Source organism: Corythoichthys intestinalis, chromosome 6 (assembly GCF_030265065.1).
Source record: "Corythoichthys intestinalis isolate RoL2023-P3 chromosome 6, ASM3026506v1, whole genome shotgun sequence".
Classification (NCBI taxonomy): Eukaryota; Metazoa; Chordata; class Actinopteri; order Syngnathiformes; family Syngnathidae; genus Corythoichthys; species Corythoichthys intestinalis.
The window spans coordinates 55,033,153-55,049,000 of NC_080400.1; the positions used below are offsets into that span (position 1 = coordinate 55,033,153).

Consider the following 15,848-nt stretch of genomic DNA (forward strand, 5'->3'; position numbering starts at 1 on the left):
GTATATAAGCACTGCCCACAGTTCCAGGACTTTCATAAAAATTTGCAGAACTTTGGCTGTGCAACAACACTTTGATTCCTTGGACTGGATTTATCAGATTTAAGTACCGTAAGTATAATGCCTTTAATATTTATTTTTTTTGTAATCATTACACTTACTAGACCATGTACATATGCAATTATTGTGAAATACAGTCATCAAATGTAAATTAGAGCATCTTGTATATATGTTGTAATTTTACAACTCTGGCCATTGGGTAGTCAAAATGGCCATAGTGTAGGTTTACAAGTTACCTGGTAAGTGTAGCCTAAATAGACATTTTGACAGGGACCTTCTATTTTTCACAATATATTTTAAAATTACACACATCTAGAACACTTTCCAGATATACTGTACTGTATTATATAGGCTTTATGTTTATTTTTAATTTCCAAACCAGTCCTATTTGGAACCCACTTTACAAGAAGCTGTATTACAGAAATATATTGCAATAGCATACCACTTTCTACTCCTTATAATTGTAATCACCTACAATAGTTCAGTCTCTCATTCTGTTTGTATATATGTGCCTAGTATGTTGGCTCAATTCATCACCTAAGCAGTTAGATCTGGGGAGATGCTGAAGGGTGTCTGTTGCATTGTTCCAGAAAAGGTGACAACGTTTGGAAATGCATGATTCCCATTGCAGACATTATCATCTTTGTAGAAATGCAACATGCCTTCCTTTTGGGATGACGGTTTCACATTCTTAAACATTCTCACTTGATAATCAGAGCACAATAAGTTGGCCAGACAGTATTGTTTGACTACTGAGATGTGTAAATAGGTTACTTTGCCCCCCACCCATGTACTAATGTTATTTCCATTTAGTTTTTGTTGTCATTTAAGAATGTCTTCAAGGAGAAAGACCTTCTACACTGTGCAGGAGGTCATCGATGCTGTCCAAAATGAAGAGAGTGATTTGGACATAGACTTTGATGAAACTCACGAAGAGTCAGATGACGAAACCCATGAAGAAGTGGACAAAGAAAACCATCCACCGCGACTGCCCAACCAATGAGGACATTGAGCCCCAACCAGCCAAACACGCCATGCCCAGTGACATATATCGCTGGCAGAAAAAAGTTTTCATCAGCCCTGATTTGGATATTTCTGGCCCACCTCTCACAAAAGATTTTCATTCCCTCCACGCACCATTGGAATGCTTCCAACAATTTGTGTCTGAAGACATGATTGAGTCACTCACAATAAACACAAATGAGTATAGCCTTCAAACACATCGAAAATCCATAAACACCAACAAAGAAGAAATACAACGAATGATGGGCATGTATCTGAAGATGGGCCTGGTGCAAATGGCTGGAGTGCGAATGTACTGGGAGACAGACACACGGCATGCATCTTAAATCTGAATTTACTGCGGATTCGAACATATTCTCGGCTCTATCGTTCGCCATCTGTGTTGTTGTGGAGACGACTTCCGACATGCAAGAATGACGTTGTTTGTTAAGGTCACACAAATAAACGAATGATTGCACGGATGATTTTCGTTCTGGCTAGAGAGGCCAGTAAGGAGCTGGGTCCCAGACTCTTCTCACGGTGTTTGAAAAATACAGGGAGAACAGTCTGGCCGGGCCAGGCAAGGAGAGCAAGACTTTTATGTATATTTCCACATTATATATTGAGTGATCCTTTGTGAGGAGTCTTTGAACGTACCTAAATTGTTGGGGGGAAAAAGTATACCTCAGTTTATGTTTGCACTTTTTAAATAATGAAATAAATACATTAAAATAAATAATTGTTAAATAATTGTTTATAGTACTGTAAATGCAGTGGAGCAGGTAGTGGGGTGCTGAAGGTGCTGCAGCACCCCGTTGTTGGTGAGAAAAAGTGTTTTAGTAGATTCTAGATTTTTTGTTTGTTTGTTTTTCCAGATATTTTTATTCAATTATTAATGTACCGTTTGATCTTTTATAAAAAAAAAATAATAATAATAATAAATAAAACATTTTGAAACAATAGCGTATTCATCTTTGGGAATTAAATAGGCGCTATTGGAACGGAAAAATTACCTGTTGACAGAGGAGGAATTAACATGGCGCAAAAACAAATTAGCGATTTTTGAAATTTTCTACAATTCAATTGACGGTCGAAAAGGAATGATTATCCATCCATCCATCCATCCATCCATCCATCCATCCATCCATCCATCATCTTCTGCTTGCTCCGGGGTCGGTCGCGGGGGCAGCAGCCTTAACAGGGAAGGCCAGACTTCCCTCTCCCCAGCAAATTGAACCAGCTCCTCCTGATTATGATAGTTTAGTAGAGCGCCCAGCGAGGAAAAGTTAGCTGCAGATTTAGACCGTGGAGAACTTCAAATATCTTGCAATGCAGCCATATTATTGTTTGTTGTTGCTGTTGAGCTGCTGCCGTGCAGAGCTTTGTTGGCTATTCATGTGGAGTTTGAGTGTTGTGAAAAGTGGGTGTTAAACAGAGGACCTTTTAGTTTTCAAATGTGTTAGTGTGTCATTGCGCCGTCTAGGTGCGGGGCTTTGTATTGAAAAACATGGGTGCTTTTATTTCAATACAAAAACTCCAACACACACACTGTAGGTCAAATGTGTCTGTGAAATGTGAATGGTGTCTTTGTAGTAGCCTAGTAGTTGTACATAAACTATCCATCATACGTGTGTACTGCCATTGTGCACACCTTGTATGGAGAAAAAGCGCGAGCATGACAAATTTGGACAGAAACAGCTGTTTTTGGATGGGGAAAAACAAGATCCTCAGCACCCCCTGCTGTGAGTGACTTCCACCGCCTTTGTGTAAATGTTAGGACCAACTCTGGCAATTATTTTATTTTTCATTTCCGCCATTTCTTTAAATTGCCGTAAGTCAGGGCAGGTTAACAGTCATTTAATAGGTTTAATATATAATCAGTTGAACATTATTAGAAAGCAATGTTAAAAAATATAACTGCCATTACGAATTCCTGAAGATGAAACACCGGCTGTTTACCTTGCTTCCTATGGCCACTATGAGGTGCTTCTGGAGCTCCTGGCTACTGAAACAGTGACGGCATTTCTCCATGGAGGTCGCCAGCCTCCTACTCTCCTCGCTGGCTCTGTTCCTCAGCCTTTCCTCCTCCCTCCCTTCACCCTCCTTGCGCGCCGCACTTGACACAAACATATCATCCAGAGTGTAGTTGTCACCGTCCGTCTTTCCCATCACCTGGAGGGCCCATTGGAACACAGGTAGTTATTGTGGAGAACATGCATGCAGCAGTAAAGACAGGTGCAAAGGCTGATGCCTTAACCGGATTCATCTTTTAATGTGTCCAATAAAATAGCTGATATTTAATGGTCCTTGCATCATAATTTCACTCTTTGTAAGTAAGGGCTGACACAATTTCCTCTTTTCCAGCTCCGTGTGTGTGTGTGATGAGAACTCGTCTACGAACAGCAAGTTGCAGGACATGGAGTATCGACTCAGCCTCAGTCTGTCTTGTCACCATGGTAACCATGCAACAGATTTTAGAAGTGTGTGTTTGTGTCTGTGTGTAAGGGCAAGGGAGTGCAAGAGAGCGAGTGCGGATGAAGTGTGTGTATGTGACTGAGTGTGGGAGTGAAGTGAGTGAAAATGTGGATTAGTTCAGTGACATTATGTAAAGGTGTCTAAATATGTGAGTATATACTGTAAGTATGTATCCCCATCGCCTCAAAAATACTGACTGCTGCATATATAAATAAAAGTGCATACATACACTTAAATTATTCAGGCTGCAAAGTGAATACAAGCCTTCAAATGATCAGCTGGATTTGTAATGTTGCGTCTGCTATTAGTTGAGTACATTAGTGCCGACTGAGTGGGGATTTGAAAACTAACTTAACTGTGGTACAATAAAATCAAATTTGTAGACTCCAATCCACCTAAGTTCAGGTCAATTACGGAAGGTGATTAGAATGGGAATATCAATTAAAACAAGAAAGTCTGATCATTATGTGCGCTAAGTTCTGTAACAATTTTGATTTTGTAAAAGACCAACACTATTATAAAGCACTAAAGTAGGTGAGCTAGTGTTGCCATGGCAATCATAGAGATACTATTCCCCATTTGTATGCCAGTGTGCAATCCTAAGTATTTTTAGGATGTTAAGACATGACAATGTATTGTAAAACACTGTGTAAGGTTAACAGAGCTGGACATTTTGGCTATGTATTTTACATTATACATTTTAAATGTCAATAAATTAATCTTTAAAACAAATTCTCTTTTGATGTAATTTCCTATTTAAATTGGGTGAGATTCTTTCTCCGAATCAATCCAGTGGTACAACGGCAAGCGGAAATATTTTGAGGGAAACACAGATACAAGGAATACACCGTAATGCTAATTTAAGTGAAAAACAGGTTGTGTGGAACAAATGGTATCTATAAAAGCGTTTATAAGTGATATTTATAGAAGCCCTGCCATAGTAACCGTTGGAATATTTTTAGTTACACACTCTTTGTTGGTGCAAGTTTTAATTATTTTTAGTTGGCCAGTGCTTACAAACAGACCCGGCTGCAGAAAGAAATTACGGGGGGGCATTACATTTTTTTGGGGGGGGGCACACTTCTTCAATGTAAAATTTAGCCGTAACAGTGGTGTTTTTACCCGTTATATTTTCTGATGATAGTGTCAGTCAGTGAAACTGCAGGAGGTGGCAGCGCTATCCCTTCATGTTGACTTTCGGCCGCGTCTTTGTCATGGCTCGAGTTCGTCTTTAGTTTCTTGAAAAAAACACGGATGTCCATTCCAATTTGAATTAGCAACGGAGGAGCTGCTCAATCGCCATTTCTGTAACCGGAGCAATCCCTATCCAGTCGCAGTACACAATGGCCGGCTACTCAGCCCGCCCCCCCTTATCTGTGATTGGCTAGAAATTGCCTACATTCGCTGCTCTGATTGGTTGAATTGAATGACGACAGATCAAGATAGGATGACTAGAGCAGTGTTTTTCAGCCTTTTCTGAGTCACGGGACGTTTTTACGTTGGAAAAAATCTCGCGGCACACCACACCAAAATGTTCCAAAATTATAGTATATTTAATTATAAAATAATTTCTCAGTATTTATACTTACTCAGTGTGAAACGTTTAGCAATTAGGCTTGAAAAACTATCAGACAGGGGACTTGAGCAATGCATTTAAGCACATCAGGGCTGGTCGTCTCGCTGACAATGGCTTTGCAGACAGGTAGTATTAACGTCTCTGCCACAGTTTGGGACTTTTAGGATTTAGCAACAAAGTAATTGGCTTTCAGGGCGTTCTTATTTACCTTTGTAGTTTTTCTCAAAAAAGTTGCCCATTTCTCTGTGTTTTCACGAAGGCGTACAAAATAATCCATCGACTTGTTCTGAAGCGACGGGCGTTCATTTGGAGATGACGTTTAAGCTTGTATGGCGCCATGGCGCTAGATAGCCGCTCGTGTCGCGTTCAAGAACTGCTCGGATTTCTAGGCATCTCTAACCTAGCTGTCCTCGATAATGTGTTGGAATAAAACAAAGAGGGAGGATTAACGGTCGTCACTTATGGATAAAATGGAAAGGACACTTTTGTATTTATCGACACTTGACGAGTCAAATAATGAACAGTAGAAGTGCGGGGGTCCACATTGTTACGGAGAGCAAGGTGGCTGATGGCTAGAAATCAGAGCAGTTCTTGAATGCAACATGACTCATCTGCACACAACCGAGAACTTTTTTTCCCCATTCCTTCCTTCCTACTGCAACTTTGACCGACGATGTTAAAAAAAAGCGATATTGGATAATTTCTCGCGGCACACCTGACGATCTCTCACGGCGGCGGCACAATCGGTTGAAAAACACTGGAATATAGGGTTAGGTTGTGTGTGTGTTTTTGTGGAAGATTTAAAAAAAAATAAAAAAATTACACAGTACAGTTTAATCGAGCTAGGGCGGGCACAGCCGTCCCTCAGGGCGGGCACGGCCCCCTAATGCCCGCCCATGCCGCCGGGTCTGCTTACAAACCTTCCTCAAGGTCACCGTTTTTGCTGTGCTGCATTAGGCACTGTACTGTTTATGATGCAAGTGCCTTCTTACCTTGGCAGCCATTCGAGAGTAAAGGGCATTCTGATCCTGTGCTGAGCTCATCTTCTCCCTCCTGACCATCTCCTTCAGACCCACACTGTCATCATCCTGAAAGTACCTGACACGCTGCCCATCAACGTGAGTCTCAATCTGGGCAGAGTTTTTGCATACGAACACAAGTTAAACAATAGCAGCGAGTTGTCTTGATTTTAACAAAAATTCCTTTTTTGATCCTATTGTATATCCTTTACCGCTTTCTTCTTTCTGCGTCCTCCGTGGGGCTCCTGAGGTTCTGATAGGGGCTTGACTGGCCAGGCCTGACCAGAATGATCAGTTCTGAATAATAGGACTTCTCGGTCTTCGCTTGAGGAGCCCGCCATCTGTGAACCCCAAGACGGAGATTTAATTTAAAAAAAAAAAAAAAAAAAGTTCGCTGTCTGAGGACATTTTCCAAAAAAATAACATTTGAAAGTTTTTCCAAATTTGCAAAGCTATGTAACGTGCATACAGTGCTCGCAGAAAGTATTGGCACCCCTGCAATTCTGTCCCATAATGCTCAATTTCTCCCAGAAAATGATTGCAATTACAAATGCTTTGATAGTAATATCTTCATTTATTTTGCTTGCAATGAAAAAACACAAAAGGGAATGAAAAAAAAATCTATCATTTTACACAAAACTCCAAAAATGGGCCAGACAAAAGTATTGGCACCCTTTGAAAAATCACGTGATGCTTCTCTAATTTGTGTGATTAACAGCACCTGTTACTTACCTGCAGATCATAGAGAAAAGAAAGAAGACCAAAGAACTGTCTGAGGACTTGAGAAGCAAAATTGTGAGGAAGCATGGGGAATCTCCAAAGACCTGAATGTTCCTGTGTCTACCGTGCGCAGTGTCATCAATAAGTGTATAGTCATGGTAGGGTTCCTAACCTCCCTAGATGTGGAGGGAAAAGTAAAATTGATGAGAGATTTCAACGAAAGATTGTGCGGATGGTGGATAAAGAACCTCGACTAACATCCAAACAAGTTCAAGCTGTCCTGCAGTCCGAGGGTACAACAGTGTCAACCCGTACTATCCGTCGGCGTCTGAATGAAAAGGGACTCTATGGTAGGATACCCAGGAAGACTCCACTTCTGACCCAGAGAGATAAAAAAAAGCAAGGCTGGAGTTTGCCAAAACCTACCTGAGAAAGCCTAAAACGTTCTGGAAGAATGTTCTCTGGTCAGATGAGACAAAAGTAGAGCTTTTTGGGAAAAAGCAACAACATAGAGTTTACAGGGGGGGAAAACGAGGCCTTAAAAGAAAAGAACACGGTCCCCACAGTCAAACCTGGGTGAGGTTCCCTGATGTTTTGGGGTTGCTTTGCAACCTCTAGCACTGGACAATTTGACCGTGTGCATGGCATTATGAAGTCTGAAAACTACCAGCAAATTTTGCAACATTATGTAGGGCCCAGTGTGAGAAAGCTGGGTCTCCCTCAGAGTTCATGGATCTTCCAGCAGGACCCAAAACACACTTAAAAAAGAACTATAAAATGGTTTGAGAGAAAGCACTGGGGACTTCTAAATGGCAGTTTAGAGAAGGCGCCCTTTAAAGCTCAGAGACCTGGAGCAGTTGGTCAAAACACATTGGTCTAAAATTCCAGCAGAGCATTATAAGAAACTCAATTATGGATGCTGGAAGTGGTTATTCGTAGTTATTTTATCTAAAGGTTGTGCTACCACGTATTATTAGGCTGAGGGTGCCAATAGCCAATACAGTGGTACCCCTACATATGAAGTTAATTCGTTCCAGGACCTTGTTTGTAAAGCCTGAGTTATACTCCCGCATTGCGTTGACGGCGCAGCGACTACGGCGTCATTCGACATTCGATAGTTCTGCGGTGAGGAAACGCGTTGCTCTGTAATTCACCGCCAAGCCACTAGAGGGATGTGGAGTTATGTTTGTAAGGTTTTGGGGCATGCTTGTTGACTTCCGCTAGTTGGAGAAAAAATAAACAATGCAAGATGGAACTCTTGAAAGTAAATATTCTGCTCATCAACAGTGAATAAATATTGAACATACAAATGTTGAGGGGCAGGCGACGCAGAAGACGGTTTCGAGGCGGTCTGGCCGACTTTTGATGCCGCACAGAGAGTTTTAGAGTCGGGTGGAGAGAGCCAGCTGTGGCGGCTCGCTTCAAACTGGCACTGCGTTTAAGGTCTGCAAAGCCCTCCAGCCCGATTTGTTTGCCGTGTCCTACAACCAGCCAGTGGGAAGCCATAGCATATTTCTGGCGTCTATGGAACTTCCCAAACTGCGTTGGGAGCCTTCATTTTAACGTTATCATAAATAGCACCGAGGCACTCTCAATCAATGATGATGTATCGTGTGTGAACTGTCTGTTATTGAAAATTAAAGATCAAAACAACTCTTTTGACACCAAATCTGTGCTTTATTCTTCATATACTTGAAGTGTGACACGTAAATAAGTCACAGACTCACAGCAAACATATGTTATATATATATATAAAACCCTAACCCCTAACCTTACACAATAAATGATGAAGTACACCAACCAAAAATACGACATAAAGTGATAAAAAGTCGGCAGTTTTTGGCCGAATGGGTCACCGCTTCGTGTGGCCACTCGATTCCGAACACACACGTCTCGGTGGTTCTTCCATTTTTTTTTTTTCCAATCGCCAACCTTGCCATTTGGCAACCACAATAATGTCTTGACGAGACTTGCTCTTCGATGATCCTCCCGTCGGCTTGGTCCATTTTTGCGTGTAGAAAATAATGTTTGATTCTATTCTACAATGGCGGTGATTTCGCGCTAAACCGGAAACAACAGTCTGAACGGACCAATCACAGTCCGTTTTCGCCACGTCAAACACGTCTACGTGACGCGAAGGTTAGAAAATTCGAGAGGCGCGCGTCAGGCTATGGCGTAGGGTCGTAACTCGGTTCTTCCTTGACGGCGTAGGTCTGACGCGGAAGTATAACTCGGCCTTAAGTCAAAATGGTCGTATGTTGAGCAGGATTTTCCCATAGGAATACATTACAATTCCATTAATTCGTTCCACAGCCCAAAAACCTACACTAAATCCTCAATAAATACCGCTGCTACTATTAAAAATGGCAATTACAAATAGGCAAACAAATAAGTTATAAATAAAATCGGAATAATATAATAATAATAATAATAATTAATAATTATTCCTGTAAAAAATGTAACAAATCAGATTCTAATGTGGCTGACTTTTTTTGCTGTACCTGAACGCACCGTGGGACTGACGTCACGGTGAGAGAGGTCAGTGCGTTTGCGATACTTTCGTTTTCTTGATAATACTTTCGTTTTCTTGAGAGCACAGTCAACTGCGGCGGACAATAGGCATTTTGTGTTGGATAAGTTCTTAAATAAATGATAAAAACGTGACGAAGCTGGCAATTTCCTTGGTCATGTAACCACAATAATAATTGTCACCTTAACTTATAAAGACTGGCGAAGGGTGGTCGGAAGAGGACCGTGGAGCTGTAGTGTTGAGCCACTTCACGGATGCGCACCCCACGCTCATATTTTTCTTTAATTTGCATCTTCATTTCAAAGGTAAGTGTCACTTTTTTCCTTGTTTCACCAACTGTACCAACTTTTTTTTTTTAAATGGTGTTGATTTCTCACACAAGAAAATCCGCCGTGGGTTCTTTTGCAGTGCTGTCATGTCGTCGTATTTCGAGCATGTCGTCGGATGTAGAAACAAATAGCGTGTCAAATTTTACGTCGGATGTCGAAAACATCGTGTCGAAGTGATCAGATGTCGAGGTACCACTGTACTTCTGTCCGGCCGATTTTTGAATTAGAGAAGCATCACGTGATTTTTGAAAGGGTGCCAATACATTTGTCTGGCCCATTTTTGGAGTTTTGTGTAAAATGATTTATTTATTTTTTTTCCTCCATTCTCTTTTGTGTTTTTTCATTGCAAGCAAAATAAATGAAGATATTACTGCCGAAGCATTTGTAATTGCAATCATTTTCTTGAGCATTACCTGACGGAATTGCAGGTGTGCCAATACTTTTGGCCAGCAGTGTAGGTAGAGTTCCCACTGTTGTGAAAGTGCAATACCGTTTACATAAACAACAACATTCATCCATTTCATGCAAAACTACATTGATTACACTTTTAAAATGGATGAGATTATGAAATTGGTGGTGATTAAACAGAGATCTCAGCTATAGAGTTTAATTTGGTGGAGAAAAGAATTGTCCAATAACGACTTTTAAACCGATATCCCGATATTGTCCAACTCCAAAAATCAGATACAGATATCACACCGATGCCGATATATGCAGTCGTGCACTTCACATGTTGTTGCTAATTGGGGCATTGTGATGCCCCAGTGGATCCTTTAATAATGATAAATGTAACAACTTCAAGGTTTTCCAAATAAAACAAACATACTGTGAAAAATAAGAACAGGTTCAATTGATGTTATAAAAAATAAATGTCCCATATGAATAAAATAAATTGAAATGAGCTAAAATGTCCATAATTGAATAAATGGAATCATTCACGATTAAATCAAGCTTACAGTAATTTCCCCAAAGAGCCAATAGTAGGGGGGCTAAAGCTTTACAAATACAGGCAGGCAATCAAAGGACATGCCAATGCAATGACAATTCCCAAGATACATTTTGCTGGGCTTTTGCACAGACTTTTGTATTTTATTACATTTTAGTTTTCTTAGCGACTATTTCTTTCTGGTAACACAGTAGTTATATGTAATGAATTTATAATTCATTATTTTTCAATTATTTATTGTTCATTTAATTTTTGCACCATGAATGCAAATTATCTGCTCACATAACAAATCCCAAGCATATTACTTTGGAGGCATCTAATGGTCAATACGAATCACTGCTCTGCTGAACTGGTCCAGCTCTCAAACAAAGGCAGAAAGCATCTACTTTCACATTGAAAGCAAAATGTGAATTGACTCAAATTCGAGGAAGAAAAACCCGACGTGGATATTACTGAATATTAATTTAATATCAACTTCAAGAGCCAAAAGAAACATTTTGTAGTTGAGGAAATAGCTTGTAGTTGTACAAATCCACTTTGTAATTGCAGCAAAAGCAACTTGAATTTGAAGAAAATGTAACTTGTTTCTGTTGAAAATATAATTTGTAGCCATACTTTGTTTTTACCATTTTCTTTTCTACAAGTTACTTTTGCATCAAATTTAGTCACTCAGCAACACATTTAAAAAACTGAGATGAAAAGATGAAATAAGAAAAGAAGATACAGAACATATAGTATCATGTCCTCAGTCATGAGGTAGGTCTTACGAAGCTGCGCACATTTGGGCTGGAAAGTAAATATGAACTCTAGCCAAAGCTGCTAAATATGTAGACAATCCAAAGCGCTCCCATAACAAGACAGACTGGGAGCACGCTGAATAAGCGCAGGTCAAGAGCACTCCATCACTTTGAGGCTTGAAGAACCTCTTAGCTGATAAGTGCACTAAAATTTAAGAACCATTGCTCTTTTCTGAGAAGTTGCAAAGTGGACTTTATCACAGTTACAATTAATCTGTCCTAACTTGCATACCACTACTCACAATTTGGACTCGCACATGAACATCAATAGTAATGCGGCTGAGGAGGTTGGAGGAATTCATAACTCTCCGCTCATGACGTGAATTACCAACAATATTCTGTGTGCACAGCTACAAAATGGAAATAAAAAACTAGGGGGAAAAAAAATCTAAATATGACAATCCAGTGGCAGCACTTGGATGAGTGGATTGCACGTCCACCACACAGTTCTGTGATTATTGGTTAAATCACAGGTTCAGGGCTTCCTGGTTTCCACCATCATTCCAAAAATTGCACGGCAAGCTGATTGAACACTCCAAATTGTCCCTAGGTAATAATGTGTGAGTGAATGGTTGTTTGACTTCTATTGTTGTTTGACACTGTTGCCTGCAATAGGCTGGCAACCAATACAGGGTGTACCCTGCCCAGTGCCAACTTATGGTGTGACAAATGACAATACCCTAATTTTTGGACTATGTGTCCAGTGCGGCTTATTTGTTGATTTATTATGTCACTAACTCCATTTATTTCTAGCTAGGATCTTTTACGTCCATTCAAAAGTGGGATAATTTACCGGATAACACTAAATGACATCTGGTATAAGCATTCATTATTGCTCATGACAGTGTCATGTCATAATTATGATTGTCTAAGGGCAGTCTCATGGCACCACTGTCAAATATAGTGTTACAAAATACCATAACTAGCAATTAATGAAACAGCTAGAACAGTAACTGAAGAAATAATTAGCGCAGACCGTGAATTTTGATTGTTATGTAAATCTGTTTTGATGCAATGCATGCTAGGTGGCATGTTGGACAACAACAGTGTTGACAGCAGAGGTTGACTGTCTCCCACTAGGGAGCAGTGATGGCCAAAGGTTAGCAGCCAATTGGTTCAACGCTTCATGGTGGTTCATTTGTTCTTATAACTGTCGTATGATGCCGTTGTCAAATAAAGTGTTACCAGTTAATATCTTATGGTTCTAAATATCCCATAATACAGTGACGACAGCTGCGGCTTATTGTCCAGTGCAGCTTACCTATGAACAAATGTCATTTTGTGTCATATATTGTTTTAAAAAGGTGTCCCTGTTCAGGGGGAAAAAGAACAGGTTGCTACCAAAACCTTCCACTAGGATAGGGCATGTGTTAGGTTATTGGCTGCCATTCAGAGCGCTGGACATCAAATCCATTTTTACCATCAATGACACTGATTCAAGGAATTCAGATCCAGTCTTCACAGCTTTGGGGGAATTTATAGGCCACTTCATGTTCATTTTAGGGCATTTAGGGGTCACTCTCTCATAATTTTAAGTGACTTCCTATTCATTTGGGGACATTCCCGGGTCACCTCGGGTTCAGTAACCCAAAATCAACAGGAAATGATCCATAAATGCCCCATAATAAACAGGAAATGACCCAGAAATGCCCCAAAATCCACCGGATGTGACCAAAAAGCAATATATTGTATGTTGTCTAATGATTTCCTGACCCATGTATTGATAATTGTTGTATCGCCATATCGTAAGTTAACTGTTATCTTGAGCCTTGTATCGTATCGTGAGGTACCCAAAGGGACCCACTCCTACTGCCTACTGTCAATATTTAGCTGGGATAGGCTCTAGCACCCCCGTGACTCTCGTGAGGATAAGCGGCTTGGAAGATGAATGACTGAATAACAATCCTGTTCCGTTATTGGGTGTCAATATTTTGTTCACTCGGGTCCATCTCTTTATTTCTATGAACGTTATCTTTTTCAGTGTTGTGGGAAGCTGAAATGCTCCGGCTGACTTTTGATTGACTGAGGACAAGACTAGACATGAATGGGTTGTCAATCAAAGGCAGACAATCAATCACAATCAAGTGGGAACAAAACAATTTTGACAATTCGAAAAAACATTAATTTTTAGGTTCTTTCTTGACACCATAAAAAAAGAATACAAAATTATCTTAAATGTTGGGTTTTAAAATATTTTGATGATTGTTTCTAAATTTCCAGTGTACCATAATTAACAGTGGATATTCAGACCTGTGTTGATTTTGCAGTTTCGTGGAGCTTCTTTCTTGCATTGTTGCTCTCTTTGGCTTTGTGAGCTGCATCCAACTGTGCCTTTAGCTTTTCAACCATGGCCTGAAACAGAGACACATAAATACTAGGGGTGTAACAGTACACAAAAATCTTGGTTCGGTACGTACCTCGGTTTTGAGGTTACGGTTCGCTTCATTTTCGGAACAGTAAGAAAACACAATGTAAAATATAAATGTGCTAGTTGTTTGTTACACACTTTTGTGCTTTCAACAATAGGAACAGCCTATACAAAGCTAGAATTCTGCTCAAAAATAAAAAATACAATATTCTGAAATGTAGATATTTTGAAAAACAAAATACAAATAAATAACATTGGCCAACACTTTTTCTTTAAAGGAAATATCTGATGTGCAAAATTGAACAGTTGCAACACTGAACAGTTTCAAGTTTCTCATAGTAACTTTATGACCAAAGCCTCGAAAAGTATGGGCTGTCAAACGCTTAAAATTTTTAATTGAGTTAATCACAGCTTAATAATTAATTAATCGTAATTAATCGCAATTCAAACCATCTCTAAAATTTGCCATATTTTTCTGTAAATTATTTTTGGACTCGAAAGATACAGATAAAGACACAAGACGGATATATACATTCAACATACAGTACATAAGTACTGTATTTGTTGATTACAACAATAAATCAACAACATGGCATTAACATTAACATTCTTTCTTTTGAAGACATTTTCTTTTTCTCTGCAAAAACAAACACACAACAGAGCCTTAGAACAGTAACAAAAACAGTATTACTTATAATGTGTGCAAAGTATGTGTAGTGTACACATAAATGTGGCCCTCTTCCCTACTCATCCTCTAGCCAGTCGCTGAGGTAAACCAACTTACATTTTCTGAGAGTTGTTCCATTTATATTCTTTTTTAATTTGAATTCCCCACCCAGAGGGCCAACCTGCTTTTCTTCCATGTTTACATTTAACCGTTACCCACGCTGCTCACTGCACTTCTGAGTGTTGCAACGCCCTGGCCGTTTAATTGTTATCTTTTTTGAGACTGTCAGTCAGCTGATCATCGCGTCCGCCAGCTGGCTGCTTCCCCTCCCAACATGACGTACTCTGATTGACACCGGACGGGCAGACGTCGCCGCCGCCGCTGATAGGCCACCTGAGGAAGGGCGCCAACTTCAAAAACTAGCCGCTGTCTGTCATGTATCCATTGTGCAGCGCTTTGTTTACATTTGCGGCAATAAAGACACTTGCTTTACGGCAGCTAAGCCGATACAACTATTAGGCCGTTGTTTGAGCTCACATCCCCGCGTGTGTGTTGTATTGTGCCTGAGTCTTGTTAACCAAATAAAGGCAGTGTTAACAAAAGTCATCTGACCGCTCGTCATTTTACAGTCAACACTCTGAGAGTTCGCATTTTGACAGCATACGTGCCGTGTACCTCCTTTGTTTGCTCGCCATTCATGCATTTGATCGCTATTTTGTTACACTCCCGCTTTTTCGGTGAGGTATTTTGTGTTCATTCGTTATTGGATCGTTTTTGTTCACCACTGTAAATAAGAGCACCGCAGCAGTAAAGGTAAACTGCCGTTTTCGTTCAACCCGTATTGTTTCGTGCAGAAGCCCGGGTAGTGGCTGCCTTTTTGTTATTTCCTTTTTACGATCAGGGTTTAATTAGCAGGTGGGGTTTAAGTGTAGTTTCATTTTGTTTGTTGTTTTGGCCTGGGCGTACCCTGAAGCCAGCTTCTTCCGCATTTTTTATATTTTGTTCATTGCTTGTTCGACTTGTGTGAATAAATTTGTGACCACTTGCAACTTGTGTGTGTGGCTCGTTTTATGTTACGCCCTTAGCGAGCCGTCCGTGGGACGTAACAGTGGGATTATGGGATGCATGAGCGGGCATTCCGCGCTTGCGTTAAATGCGTCAAATATTTTAACGTGATTAATTCAAAAAATTATTTAACGCCTGTTAACTCCCTTTTGGTGCCAGCTACGGCCAGGTACTCAAGGCTGTAAGTCACAATGTTTTTCTGTGGTAAACCACCAGAGTTGATACTTTAGTTTCACTTTCGTTTTCATAGGTATTGTTTCACAGTAAGCATCCTTGGGTAACGCCCTTTCAACAGTA

At 40.2% G+C, this 15,848-nt stretch overlaps 1 protein-coding gene across 2 annotated transcripts in view; it reads right to left on the reverse strand.

The window, feature by feature from the left end:
* cwf19l2 (CWF19 like cell cycle control factor 2) overlaps positions 1-15,848 on the reverse strand; it is a 58,718-nt gene that overhangs the window by 14,770 nt on the left and 28,100 nt on the right. For both annotated transcript variants that reach the window (XM_057839728.1, XM_057839727.1), the window contains exons 11-14: positions 13,702-13,803; positions 6,342-6,470; positions 6,103-6,240; positions 3,019-3,231 (exon numbers count right to left, since the gene is read on the reverse strand). In XM_057839728.1, the coding sequence (XP_057695711.1) occupies positions 3,019-3,231; positions 6,103-6,240; positions 6,342-6,470; positions 13,702-13,803 (582 nt within the window). The remainder of the gene's footprint in view (positions 1-3,018; positions 3,232-6,102; positions 6,241-6,341; positions 6,471-13,701; positions 13,804-15,848) is intronic.